This window comes from Planococcus citri, chromosome 2 (assembly GCF_950023065.1).
Source record: "Planococcus citri chromosome 2, ihPlaCitr1.1, whole genome shotgun sequence".
NCBI classification, from domain to species: Eukaryota; Metazoa; Arthropoda; class Insecta; order Hemiptera; family Pseudococcidae; genus Planococcus; species Planococcus citri.
In genome coordinates this window covers 51,655,245-51,669,173 of record NC_088678.1, presented here as the reverse complement: position 1 = coordinate 51,669,173, position 13,929 = coordinate 51,655,245, and the positions used below count along the sequence as shown (strand labels likewise).

Here is a 13,929-nt window from a genome sequence, read left to right as displayed (position 1 = left end):
AATCCTATACTCATAACACATCTTTAGTCCAATTCTTTTTCTATTTCTCAGCTATACCTACCTACCTATCTTTTAAACGGGAGAATCCCAGATATGAGAAAAATTTAACGATTGATGACACGAGTGAAAATAAAATATCATTTATTTCAATATGGTATCCTCTTGTGAAGTGTAAACATTATTGAATCTACAGTTCCACTCAATTTCACCAACAAAACGATTCTTCCTTCGGGGTTTTCAACACAATACACTGATGTCTGGGTACTGACGATAGTGTCCTTTGTATGGCGATTGTTTTACTCAGAATTTTTATGATTAATTGCTGAAATTTAATCATAGACAATGTAACCCGAAGGGAATGGACATTTCATATTTCATCGCGAAAATACGATAAAAACTTTTTAATCCGTTATGTGCCTGTGCCTTTCTTCTCGGTAAATATAAATAGTTGTAATGGTGATTAAATACAAAAAGTATACATGTTTAAGAATCAGTATAAATGTACCTATAAATATCCTACGAGTGGTATTAGTATCTTTTGCAATTTCTGTTTTAGTTCTCTATTGTTCTTTTGCCATTGCAAATGTCTTGAAAGCATAAATCATCCAACATATTGTATACGATATGTAGGTACATATACTTATAATACCTAACATGTGTAGATAAGGTATGCCATATCCATGTTGATGCGTCTTATTTGTACGTAGTACTTACCTATGTACTTTATGTTGTTCTAATTTGATATTCAAAAGGGTAAAAAATGCGAGGTGGAAATTCATTCTCATGCCACACAGCATCCAAAACGTCATAAATAATTCTTTTAACCAAATTGGGCTGGATACAATTATTTTATTAAATATAATAAAAAGCATATGTACCGGGTCTCCATTTGAATATTGTGAGCCCCCTCAGAGAATGGACTACTAACGTACTGTTTTGAAAAAAAATCACTGAGAGGGCCCACGCATTCAAATGGAGACCCAGTAGCTGGTTAAGTAGGGCGAATTAGCCGGAAATTAATTGGCGGAAGTAGCTCCTTGTAATCCGAAACTTCCGTGATGAAATTTTCAAATCGCTAGATCACATCTGAATCCCTCCAAAGGGGTAAATGGACATTTCTTTTAAGAATTTGAATTTTTTTAAATTTGCAGGGATGCTAGAAACTACCAAGGGTCATTCATGGCCAGGGAATTTTTTTTGATGTTTTTTTATACAGATGTTGGCCTTCAAAAATCAAAAAAACGATTTTTACGGGGTTTCCCGCCAAAACTCGTCAATTTTGGCTACTTTTTTTCTCACGATACCTACATCATAAAAAATTTTGAACTATACAAACCACACGATCCACCAGAATTTTAACCAAATTCGTCAATTTTCTCATATATTTTATAATTTTTATTTTAAAAAAATTGAATTTCACCATTTTGGGAACCCTTGATATCCTTTTCTGGTTACCTACAGGGCTAAAATTCATGTCTAGATTACTAATATCACCCATAATGAGAAATCATTGTTTTTTCCTACTCATTTTCATCAGATTTGATTAGATATTTTTCAATTTGGAAAAATGCACCCACCAATTTTAGCAAATCTGATTAAAAAGTTTAAATTTCGTACAGGCTACACCCTATTTTAGACCCACTGAAATGATTGGAAACGGTTTCGACTGTTTTGAGCAGTTCTGAGCAACTCTGGAGCTAGCAACAATTTTTTTCGCAATTTCCGCAAAATTATACCGAATGAAGTTGAAAATTTTGAATTTATATTATCCTAATAATTTTTCGGACTTTCCAGTCAACTCAGCATGTTGAAATCAGGCTATAGACGTAATTTTAGTTTTTCAACTTGATTTGGTAAAATTTTATGGAAATTGCAACTTTGAAAAATCTGTTGGAGGCTCCAAAACTGCTCAAAATGGTTCGAAACTGTTTTCAATCGATTTATTGGGTTGAAACTGGTGGGTGTATATAGCAAGTTTCAGCTTTCTAGGTGAATTAGGTGAAATTTTGTTCTCCATTTTTTAAGGGGTTTTCTTTGGATTTTCGAAATTTTAAAATAGCAAATTTTGAGCAAAATGGCAAATATTGGGAAAACGGAAAACTTTGGACAAAAATTGAAATTTTTAAGAAGGATTCTGGTATAATTTTCCGAATCTATTATTCCGAACTGACATCACTCCAAATGATAATTTCCTTCAATAAATTTTTCCCGGTCGGTTTTTTTCTGACCACAGAATTTCACAATCCTATTTCTCAAATTAATACTTATTCCGCAAACGACGAGTTTTCCCCAAAAAACTTGACTTCCAAGCATGAGAATTTTTTTCAATTTCAATAACAAAATAAAACTTGAAGGTAATTTTGACGAAAAACGAATCTTTCCATACAATTTTGACAAAGAAGTTGGATTTTTGCAATTTCGGCAAACAAAACGTTTCAAGCAAATGACAAAAAAAACCATTTTTTTTGAGATTTTGGTAGAAAAAAAACTTTTTTTACCGTTTTTTCAAAAAAGAAGTTTTTGCAATTTTGGTAAAGAAAAAGTAATTTTGATGAAAAACTGTTGGGGGTTGGGGTGGCCGAAAACAAGAATTGATTTTTTTGCTGCATTAGAAAGCAAGACTTTATACGCAATTTTGATTCAAAAAACAAGCTTGAAAAAAGAGTATTCGGGAAATTGGTCATTCTGAAAAATTAGAAATTCAAGGGTTTTCTTTTCGAGAATATGTATCTACTTGGTACATAGAAAGTTTATAGGAATCTTTTTAAAAAAAAATAATGCCCAAAAATGAGGAGTTCTCTCTGCTTACGATTGATATGATTTTGAAGCAAGTGAAGTGTGGCCCATGACTTGCCAAGTTACATTCATCTACAGGAAAAAAAACTCCTCGAGGTGGTCAAATTTGGGCATTTGGGAATTTTACCTCATTTTGCTTACCAACCTCTAGCCATTTTTAACTATTTTCATGACATTTCAACAAATTTTCCAGCAATTTTTACATTTGGCTCAATTTTTTGTAGCTACACTCTGTTCTCTAATAAAAACATAAAAATTGACTTTCATTGCATACCTATAGGTAACTTAAAAGGGAGCCTAAAATTTCATCAATCTGGTCCCACACGAATAAAGATCTCGCCACTAATAGCAAATCAGTTTGTTTCAAAAACTCGATTTTTTGAATTGAACCTTTGGAATTTTACGCTAATGAATAACGATTCAAAGCGATGGAGAGTAATCCCAATAAGCTCCAACCAAAGTTGTGGATGTTCGAGTTCATTTTTGGTATTTCCAAAACAATTGAAAATTTCTGGAGAAAATTGAAAACTCGCTGGAAGGTTCTCGCAAGGGTTCAAAAGCGGTTGTTTTTGAGTTGGAGGCTGAAATTAACTTGAGAAATAATTTGCGCTGGTGTCGAAAATTTTCCATAGGCAAAATAACAGTTTTTTTTCCAAATTGAAACTTCAGCAAACTTATAGTGATACTCACTTATTATTGATGTAGCACTATACAATGCTCAACGAACAGGACAGGATTAAAGAAATCGGCTTTGCATAAAAAAAATCTCCAACTAATTTTTAAAAAGACGAGGAAAAGAGTGTCTCCATTACCTCAGCCGGGTTTAATATTCATATCTCATACAAGTTTGTGGGCCCTATCATCAACACGCTAGCGACATTCAAACTCGATTTTTCCATTTCCGAAAGCGTAAAATTTTCAATGCAACTGCTTTAAAATAGAAGCGAAAAGCATTTGGCAAGTTTTTATTATTCGTCAGCGAAAACATTCGAAATAATATTCTGCTCGGTGAATAAAACTTCTAGGTACGAATTTCAATGAAAATGAGAGAAAATATTTCATTGAGGGTTTTCTTTTAAAAGGGGTTAAATTGTGAAAGAAAAATGTCACATTGTATCATTCTTCGTTTGTACTTACTTCGTAAAGCTACGTAGGTATACCTATCTACGAAGACTTTTCTATACCTACCTAAGCGAAATTTCAACTGTCCAAATGTTTCAACTTACCTAGCGAATTAATTCTCGAATAATTTTTTCGTTTTCTAGAAAATGTACGGGTTGTTACTGGAAAACTTTGCGGAATACGTTAAAAGCGTATATGGCGAAGAAAAATGGGAAGAAATTAGAAGAAAAGCCTGCGTTGAACAGCCGAGCTTCAGCGTGCATCAGGTTTATTCGGAATCCTTAATTCCTAAATTAGCCAGGAGTGCGATGGAGGTAAAACATTATGATTCTGTACTCGGGTATTTGAAGTTTAATTTAAAGCTTCCGTTTATTACTTTAGAAATTTACCTAGTCAGTTTTTCAAATATCCTTTAAACTGCGGATTATCAAAGTCGTGCTTTTTATTTTAGGTATTAAATATTAGCGAGAGAGAATTTTTCGATCGATTAGGGGTCCATTTTGTCGGTTTTGTAAGTCAATATGGATACGATCGAGTACTTTCTGTGTTAGGAAGGCATATGCGAGATTTTTTAAATGGTAAGTCCATCATTCATTGATCGATACCTGTTCGTGATTTTTTTTTGAAATCGTTTAGTACTCTTTGTGTTTTTTTTTCTCTTTCTAGGTTTAGATAATTTACACGAATATTTAAAATTTTCCTATCCTAGAATGAGAGCTCCCTCTTTTATATGTGAAAACGAAACCAGAGAAGGGTTAACGTTACATTATCGAAGTAAACGAAGAGGATTTGTGTATTACGCAATGGGACAAATCAGAGAAGTGGCCAGACATTTTTATAATAAGGTTCCATGTACTTATTTGAATTTTTTATTCATTTTTTACCCGAGTAAAAAAACTGACTATGCTTAATCTTGGTGTATTATATGTTTTATCGCAGGAAATGGAAATCGAATTGGTGAGAGAGGAAATCCTATTTGACACTGTTCATGTCACTTTTCAATTAAGATTCGACAACAGAGCTTTCACATTAGCGTGTATGTCAATGACGAGAGAAGAAAAACATTTACCAATAAGCGCCAATGTATTATTTGAAATATTTCCGTTTTGTATTGTATTCAGGTTAGTGCTACCTACCTTTTTCGTAGATTTTTTTTCACTTTTGCCCGAGAGGTGGCTGTGAGAGGTGTCATAACTTTTTTCAATTTTTTATGTGCCAATTATCGTGAAGAATTCGTTGGTAGGCAATTCTTTTTGCGTAGAGATGTCTTTTTGGTATTGATATTAATTTCTATTCGAATTGGAAAAAGAATGAGCATAAAATACTGCTTCCAAAAATACATTTGAAATAAGCAATGATGTTTTTAGGCTATTGTTTGATTACCATGTAAATTATTGTGGACGTTTATGTTCTCATCATATGTTTTCAACCTGCCATTTGATGATACTGCAACTCAAATAACACTCTAGTTTTGCATATTCTGAAATTTGAAGGAATCGAAAAATCCAACATCAAAATGTCAATTTGTTACTTATCGATGTACTCTACCGACATGAACATGAAAAACTTACCTTTCTGATATTATGAAACCGATATTTTCATAAGATGAACTCTTTTTCACTGTTCAATGGTAGGTGATATTGGTAAACAAGCTGAAGGGAAGAATAGAAAAAAGTTCAGGAATGGCATCTAAAAACGTTGTTCAAAATACATATATAAATTTACACATCTACCAATTCATAATTTATTAATTCCTAAAACCTGACCCGATTAATCTCAAAATTTTGTGAATTTTGATTCTGACCTTCTTCGTAAATGTTTTGGAACGGTTTTAAGATTACATTTGGGTGAAAAATTAATAAAAACTGTCCACTCCTCTAGGTCTCAGAAAGTAAAGAAAACTGATAAACTCGGGGGAAAATGGATTCGATGGTTCTTAAAATACGTTTCAAACTTTCCAAATATAGGTACCTACAGTTTTAATTTCTACAGCTTCTCGGTTTTTTTTTTATGTTTTTGAGGGCTAGAGGGTGATTTTTATTCAAATAAAATTATTTTTTTTAACTGAAAAAGCATATAAAATAGTCCGCCCTTACAAATATTTCCATTTTGAGATTGCTAATTTGAACAAAAAAATGAAAAAATCCATCAATTTCTTACCTACTGTAATAAAATTGCAGTTTTGTTCAAAAACTTTTGAAATCTTGTGTCTTTCTAACTAGAATTTTTTGATTTACTTATTCATCTCCAGTTGTTGGAACAATTTTCCCTCATTTTTCAACCTAGATATTTACCTATCTAATGAATTTTCCATAGAGTAGACTATATTCCCCAAACCCACCACTCCTCACCCTTAAAACAGCTTCAGATGTTTTTCATCACTAAAAATTATTTTTTCAGAGAAAATTAAAAGTCCTTATGAAAAAAAATATGACATGTATGGAGGGTAACAAAATTGCAGAGTATGAAATTTTCAATCAGGGAGGTTCGATTTATTTTTCTCCAGGAAGCTTTGTTTTTAAAATATTTGGAACTAAAATTGCAGTATTAAACTTTAATCAGTTGTTTGTAATAGAAAATTTGAAATTTTATTTAAAAAGCCACGTGAAATCCAATTTTTAAGAAAAAGAAAGCTCTTAAAAAAAAAAAAAAAAAAAAAAACTGAAGAGATACAAAACTATAATACGTATAAAACGAAAAAATATTTATCTGTTCGAATGAGATCAATTATTTTCTAGAATCTAGGTTTTGTTTTTGAAGGTGTATTTTGCTCAAAATTTAGAGAATCCAACGTCATCGAAGAATCTTTTATTAAAATCTACCATGAACCACTCCCTAAATTTATAAATTCTGAGCTCAAAATTCATGGGTTTGAGAAGAATACTCATTCTACCTCAATTCCTGCGTTGGAAGAGATGAGTACTTTTTTGAAACTGTGATTTGATATTGTTTGATTTGGAGGCGAATAAAATTAAGGGAGATTACTTAAGTGAAGAATCATTAATTTCCCCCTCAATTTTTTACATCAAATAAGATAATTCTGTGGGTGATACTGGACTTGTTTTTATAAATCAGCCTACAATTAAAATCCCTATTTCTCAGTGGAAATGGGATGTTTTCGAAATTATGCATTACTTGTTACCTGTTGGTTGGTGAATTTTCGCTGAAATTATTTATGCATTTAAAATTGAGTCAACTCCCTATCTGGTACAGAATAATTGTCTACTGAAAAAATAATTCAACTTTTTTTGTTAAATTGAGACCTTCAAGAATATTTTCCACAATTTCTAAATTTCTCCAAATGTTGTAATGTAATTTAGTTGGGATAGGGTTGGAAACTTACCAAGTTTTCATTCCAGTCCCTAAATTTCAACTTCGTGATTTGTTTTTCAAAACTAGCCTTGCTTTGTGACCCATCAAAGTGGGTTAAAATTGCACGCTGTAAACAAAAATAGAATCAGTTTTTATTTTTGCGCCCTCTCTTTCGGTTTTTATCCTTCCACGTTCTAAAAGCTGACTTAACGATTATTGGTCAGTTAATCGCCACCTCGATATGTATAATTTGAATTTGGGCTGCAGCATCAGGCATGGACCGCCTTATAAAGGTACCTAGTAAATCGTAGCAGAAACAGTAGATTTTAAGTAGGTATGTACCTACCTGACACTTCTACAATTCATTGTTGGTAATTGTTTGTTTTTTGATTTGATTAGCTCAGATATGGTGATTCGAAGTATCGGTAATTCTTTAATGGTCATCCTGCCCGACCTAGTAGGAAAGAAGATAAACAACTGGTTCGATTTAGTTCGTCCTCTAATTGCTTTTAAATTTCAAAATGTAAGTTGATTCACTATCTATGCGTGCGATTAGATACTTATATACCTGTTCATATACCTATATTTTTTTCGCATGTACACAATATACATAAATGGGTACCTAGGTATATTTATTTGCAAATAAATTAAAATATTTTAAATAATATTACGAACATGTTTCGCAGATTTTAAACCGCACAAATAATATTTTCGAGCTCGTAACCGTCGAACCAGTACTAACAAAAAGGCCTTCCGATCGTTCATTAGATTCGATTATAATGAGTGATGAATCAGACGGCGGCCCAGACGATAGGAAATTAAGACTCAAAGGTACAATTTAATCGCAGTACCATTATACCTAACAACACGCATGTCATATCTACGTAAAATTAAGAAACTCAAGGAACTATTATCTCACTAATGAATATAATTTACATATATCTAGGTCAAATGATCTATATGGACAATTGGAGGATGATGATGTATCTAGGAACACCAGTGATGCCAGATTTGAATTCATTAATAATTACCGGTCTTTACATTAACGATTTATCGATGCATGATTTCAGCAGGTATACTTGTACTTTCAACATTCGTTTTAAATTAGAAGGTGTGCCGGTGAATGACCGTCTCTTTAGTTGTAAATACTCGTACGAGTGTTATTTGTGTGCGCGTAAATGAAACCGTGTAGGTATAGGCTTCGCTGGTCGAGACAAAGATAAAGACCAAGAAAGAGAAAAAAGAGGGGTTGGTTAATTGAATACAAATGGATAGGGATCAGTTACACGAATACACGTTGATAGGTATGAACGAGTTGTAAGTGTAAACAGTGAACACTTCACTCAAATTTAAATTTTGAAACATGAGGAAAAGAAATAGGCAGGCATACTTTCATTATTATTAATCAAACAATAGTATTTAGGCTTACATAGTCTATATGTATGATTCATAAAAAAATTGCTCAGAATTTTCCTTAAATTTCAAATAAAGTTTTTCAAATTTAAGAAGAATACTTGTCTGTACAAATCATCTCCTCTCCCACCCCCTCTTCCCTACAGAGACTCCGATTAGCCATTTTATTGAAGAAGGAAAATAAAGTTTCAATGAGAATACTATCAAATAAAAATCTAAAATCCCCAATATTCGGAAAACATAGGTACCTACTATAATTGTCGATTTGAATATTTATATAGTGTTTCCTTATTATTTCAAACAGGGACTTAATGTTAGCAGGAACGCAGCAATCAGTCGAATTGAAATTGGCTCTTGATCAAGAACAACACAAATCCAAAAAGCTAGAAGAATCGATGAGAAAATTAGACGAGGAAATGAAACGAACAGACGAACTACTTTATCAAATGATACCGAAACAAGTGGCCGATCGATTGCGAGCTGGTGAAAATCCAATTGATACTTGTCAGGTTAATATTTCATTGGTTTATTTATATAACGAAATGCCTACCCTATACCTTCGAAAATGCGTTCGAAGAGATACTTTTTTTTGAATTAATCAAGTCAACGTTTTTTTTTTCTTCTTAAATCTTTGGAATATTAAGTTGGTATAGGTATTATTTGTACAATGAAAAAAGGAAAAAAAACTCGAGCAAGGTGTTCAAAAATTTAGATTAGGTACTTACGTTATTTGTAATTATAGAATCGTTTGCTTTATTTTTGTATTTTTTTTTTCAGATGTTCGATACAGTATCGATATTATTTTCGGATGTGGTCACATTTACTGAAATTTGTAGCAGGATTACTCCCATGGAAGTAGTATCTATGTTGAATGCAATGTACTCTATTTTTGATCAGTTGACTGAACGAAATAAAGTTTATAAAGTAAGTTTAATATCAATTTAGAGTCCATTTTTACTCAGTTTGAGCACTCAGATTATATCCAAGCTAACTGGAGAATTTGAACTGAAAAATTATGTATTTTCCACCGAATTGAAAATTTAAATTTAGAAAAATCAAAATATTTGCTTCCCAATTGCCAATTTACACATAAATTTTCAGACCATGAAAACACTTGATAGCATCTTCCAATTATTTGAATTATACAACTGGGTGATTGGAAATTTAAGAAGTGATTCTAGAAAACAAAAATGAAATTTTTCAAGAAGATTACGAAAATATTTTATAGGTATAAATAAATAAATGATTTTTTAGTTTGAAAATTTGATTTTTATGCCAATTTTTACAAGTCATTCGCAAATTTTGAGCATTTATTTTTGATATTTTCAGTATTTTTTGAAAACTTTCGCTCAAAATGGAAGATTTCTAATCAATTTTCACGTAATTTTCACCAACTTTCGTGCATTTTAAACTGGCATTTTGTAAAAGGTCCAATTTATGCTCTATTTACGTGGGTACTTTGTTTATAAAGGTCTTCCTAATTTAATGATGTTCTGTAATTTATGTGTGATTTTTTTTTAATGTCAGACAATTTTTTAGAATTATTTTTGTAAATTGTGCATAACATTTTGAAATAATTTTAATAATTTATTTCATTTTTAAACATTTCTATGTCAACCACATAATTATGTAGGTAAGTACAGTAGTCGGATAGGTTACAGTTTCATAGCATTTTCTTAAAATGCAAATTTTCTCCTGATTCGTCAACAAAAAGTCGCCATCTAAGCCTCCTATATCAAAACCTTCTTTGATTCAAAAACTGAAAGCTAATACGTAATAAGTATAATTTACATTTATTTTCTTGATCTTCCTTTAATTCTGTAATTTTATATTTTTTTAAAAGTCATATTTAATGTCTAGTTTTTTTTTTAATTTAATTTGAATCCTCCTTTTCTCCTAACTAATAAAGGTGCACTTGTGGTTATCTTTATAAACAATTTCTTTCTTCGCATTTCACAGGTAGAAACGATAGGTGATGCTTATATGGTTGTGTCCGGCGCTCCTGAGAGAGAAAAAAATCACGCAGAGAAGGTTTGCGATATGGCATTGGACATGGTAGATGCAATTACTGATCTCAAAGATCCTTCCACTGGTTCGTATTGGTTTTTTTTTATTATTCAATTGATATTTCTCAACACAATCATTAAAATGAAAAATAACTAATTTCTGTATTCTTTTCCCTTAGGATTACATTTAAAAATCAGAGTGGGCATTCATTCGGGCGCGGTTGTGGCCGGAATAGTTGGTCTAAAAATGCCTCGCTATTGTTTATTCGGTGATTCTGTGAATACAGCTTCGCGAATGGAATCGACTAGCGAAACTATGAAAATTCATATTTCTCAATCTACCAAAGATCTCATTTCTTCCGAATATCACGTAGAAGAACGAGGCGAAGTACAAGTGAAAGGAAAAGGTTAAACATGCGTAATATTTGCCAACAATACTTACCTATACATAATATACCTAATGTATCTGCTAATTCGACGACCATAAAGTCTACCTATCTCATCTCTACATGAGATAAAAATAACAACAAAACAATATACGAGTACTTACTTATACTGGCGATAATTCGTATAATGAGGTTACTTACCTCATTATATTCTCGAATTGTTGATCATTAAAAATTTGCGACGACGAGACATGGCACTCGAACTCGTCGTAGTAAGGTATCTTATTAAAAGATGGCATATGTTTTTATTTACAGGCAAAATGAAGACATATTGGCTAATAAAACACGAGCATCGACCACCTGTACCGAGAATGTTGGCGGATGATGAATTCCTCGAGAATAACATCGAACCTGATCATCCACTACCGAGTACGTCGTGCAGCAGCGATAAAGTTCACGGCGATGAAAAAGATAAACGAATTTATTCTCCGATTACATTTCATGACGTGAGAGCACGTTTTTCAATATCCGAAGTGCCCGTTAATAATAATTTAAATAAAACAAAAGGTAATTCGTGTAATGAACCTGACGTTCGCTTTGGCATTATTGGGTTTCAAGGTGTACAAAAAATTTATGAATTACCTTATAAGTAGTCGAATCACTTCACACACTCCATAGACCAATTAAGTTATACCTTATTCTATTTTTATTTTTATTAAATTTTTTTCTGTTTAGAAAACCGATCCAGCTCGCTTGGAGCAGTCGCTCTGAGCCAAACTATGCTCGCAGGAGGGAGAACATTCGGCCTAAATAAAACAGCACCAACGTCTCCGATAGATTCGCATCTCTCGTCGACGCAAAACCAAACAAATATATTTTTGAACCAAGTCATGACTTATCAAAGCAGTCCTGAAAAAGAAACGCCCAAGAAAACACCAGAAAAGGACAAACCTGCCGTTGTGACTGCAGCGAAAAAAGTAATCGCCGAAACTGGCTCAAGCAACTCGTTACCTACTCCTCAAAAACTGCTTCGTCAGCAGAAGGAAGTCAGCAATAGCGATAATAGTTTAAATCAGGTACAATGCTGCACAAAACGCTCTCTCAGATCGAAATCGAGGAAATCCTCCTGTCGCGTATGTTGAGACTTGAGAGCCTGCTGATTATAATGAAAGAAGTGAAAACAAATTACAAGAAATGGATCTAGTCATTGCCATAAAATATAAGTTCGAAAGTTGCATTTTAGAAGATAAGAGATGCTTTTAGAGCAGATTTTTTTGCTGCTCGTGATTACCTGAGCGGAAATTAAAATTTCCATTATTATAAGCGAACGATTTATCTGCGATGGATTGATCTATTACGCGTACCTACCTACCAACTAGTTGGAAAATTGCTGAAATCTCCAATTAGAATTTTTTTTTCTTTGTTTGTTTCATGTAGATAACATGTTTTTATTTACATATTTAGCCGTATCCCTACATTACATATAAATATTTCAAATTTTGTACATATCGAAATACCTACTACTAAACAAAAATGTGTGATTGCAATGCGCTTCGAGATAGAATTATGTTTGATATATTTTTAAATTTTGATAACATGCCATTTTGAAAACAAAATTACTTGGTAGATACTTATTACCAAGAATTTATATAGTTCTTCCATTATGAAAGATTACTCGATATTTTACACAACGTAGATATTACTGTAACATTATTTAAAATTTGTTTCTAATAAAACATTACACATTTACATGCTAAAAAATGTTTCCTTGAAGTGATCGCATATGACTTTATTTATTATTTATTTTTTAAAATATTGTTTTGGTTTGGTGCTCATGAATAAAAATTAGGAGAACATAATGAAAGGAATTATGATAGGTATCTACTTACCACTTGCCCGACAATAGAACTTTTTGAACTGACACTCTCAGAGCATGTCCTAAAATTCTCGTTAATCGTAAGTAATTATTTCAAGTGCTCAGTTAATTTTTGAATTTTTGAAAATTCAAAAAGTTCAAACAGCTGTTTTAAAGGTGATTTCAACTACATACTAGTTTTGGGCTATTCTGGTCGAGCCTCCGGTGATATCCAAATTTTTCCTGAAATTTCAAAACGCTTTGGAGAAGTCAAAAATGAACTTTTTAAACCTGTATAACTAATTAGTCGGCGTTTATTGAGCAATCTCCTTGGCGTCTGAAACGGTTATCGAGAAGTTCCAGTAGTGCCAGTATAAAAGTGAATTTTTGAACAAGACCAACTTATGTATTTTGTAAATTCTAGAAAATGAGAGGAAATCAAATTTTCAAAGAAAATAACGTCATGAGCGGTTTTTTTTGTTGAGTTATGAAACGTTTTTAAGCTTAATTGTTTTTAAGAGATATTAATCAAATTTCACGATATTTTATACAACTTTTGCTAATTCAACATTGGTGTTTACACCGATTCCACTGTTTTTATTTTTTTTTTTATCTACCTACCATATTTTGGGTGATGGTTGCAAAATTTCACTATTATTTTGATATTAGATACCTATTTGATCATTTTTATGAAACTTAACATTTTTATACCTATTTTTTTCAACATCGGGCATTTTTTGGAGGTAAAAATTGTTCAATTTTTACGATTTTACATCAGTTTTACAATTTTTAGTAATTCCAAAGTATTTCAATTTTTCATAGCATTTTTACAAATTTTCAAACGATTTTCTCAAAGTTTTGCTAAATTTTAACAATTTTTCATTGATTTATCTACTTATAAAAAGTTGAATAATTTTCGGAGTATTATTTTTATGCAATCTCAAAGAAGTTTCGTGAAGTTTTCTATGGGAGCTGATCACATTTTGTTAATTTTTAATGATCTACAAGCGATTTTTCAGAGATTCTGTCCAAATATCGA

The 13,929-nt window shown here is 31.9% G+C and overlaps 1 protein-coding gene across 7 annotated transcripts in view; it reads left to right on the top strand.

Annotated features, from left to right (window-relative positions):
• Gyc88E (Guanylyl cyclase at 88E) overlaps positions 1-12,796 on the top strand; it is a 59,235-nt gene extending 46,439 nt beyond the window's left edge. For 5 of the 7 annotated variants that reach the window (XM_065351174.1, XM_065351173.1, XM_065351172.1 and 2 more), the window contains 13 exons: positions 4,062-4,232; positions 4,370-4,496; positions 4,585-4,763; positions 4,858-5,039; positions 7,630-7,753; positions 7,917-8,061; positions 8,177-8,303; positions 8,948-9,152; positions 9,421-9,567; positions 10,603-10,735; positions 10,829-11,056; positions 11,351-11,602; positions 11,771-12,796. In XM_065351174.1, the coding sequence (XP_065207246.1) occupies positions 4,065-4,232; positions 4,370-4,496; positions 4,585-4,763; positions 4,858-5,039; positions 7,630-7,753; positions 7,917-8,061; positions 8,177-8,303; positions 8,948-9,152; positions 9,421-9,567; positions 10,603-10,735; positions 10,829-11,056; positions 11,351-11,602; positions 11,771-12,177 (2,424 nt within the window). In that variant the 5' untranslated portion in view covers positions 4,062-4,064 and the 3' untranslated portion in view covers positions 12,178-12,796. Of the gene's footprint in view, positions 1-4,061; positions 4,233-4,369; positions 4,497-4,584; positions 4,771-4,857; positions 5,040-7,629; positions 7,754-7,916; positions 8,062-8,176; positions 8,304-8,947; positions 9,153-9,420; positions 9,568-10,602; positions 10,736-10,828; positions 11,057-11,350; positions 11,603-11,770 lie in introns of those variants that run through there. The other 2 variants (XM_065351178.1, XM_065351179.1) reach the window with 2 other exon arrangements.
• The last annotated feature ends 1,133 nt before the right edge of the window (positions 12,797-13,929 follow it).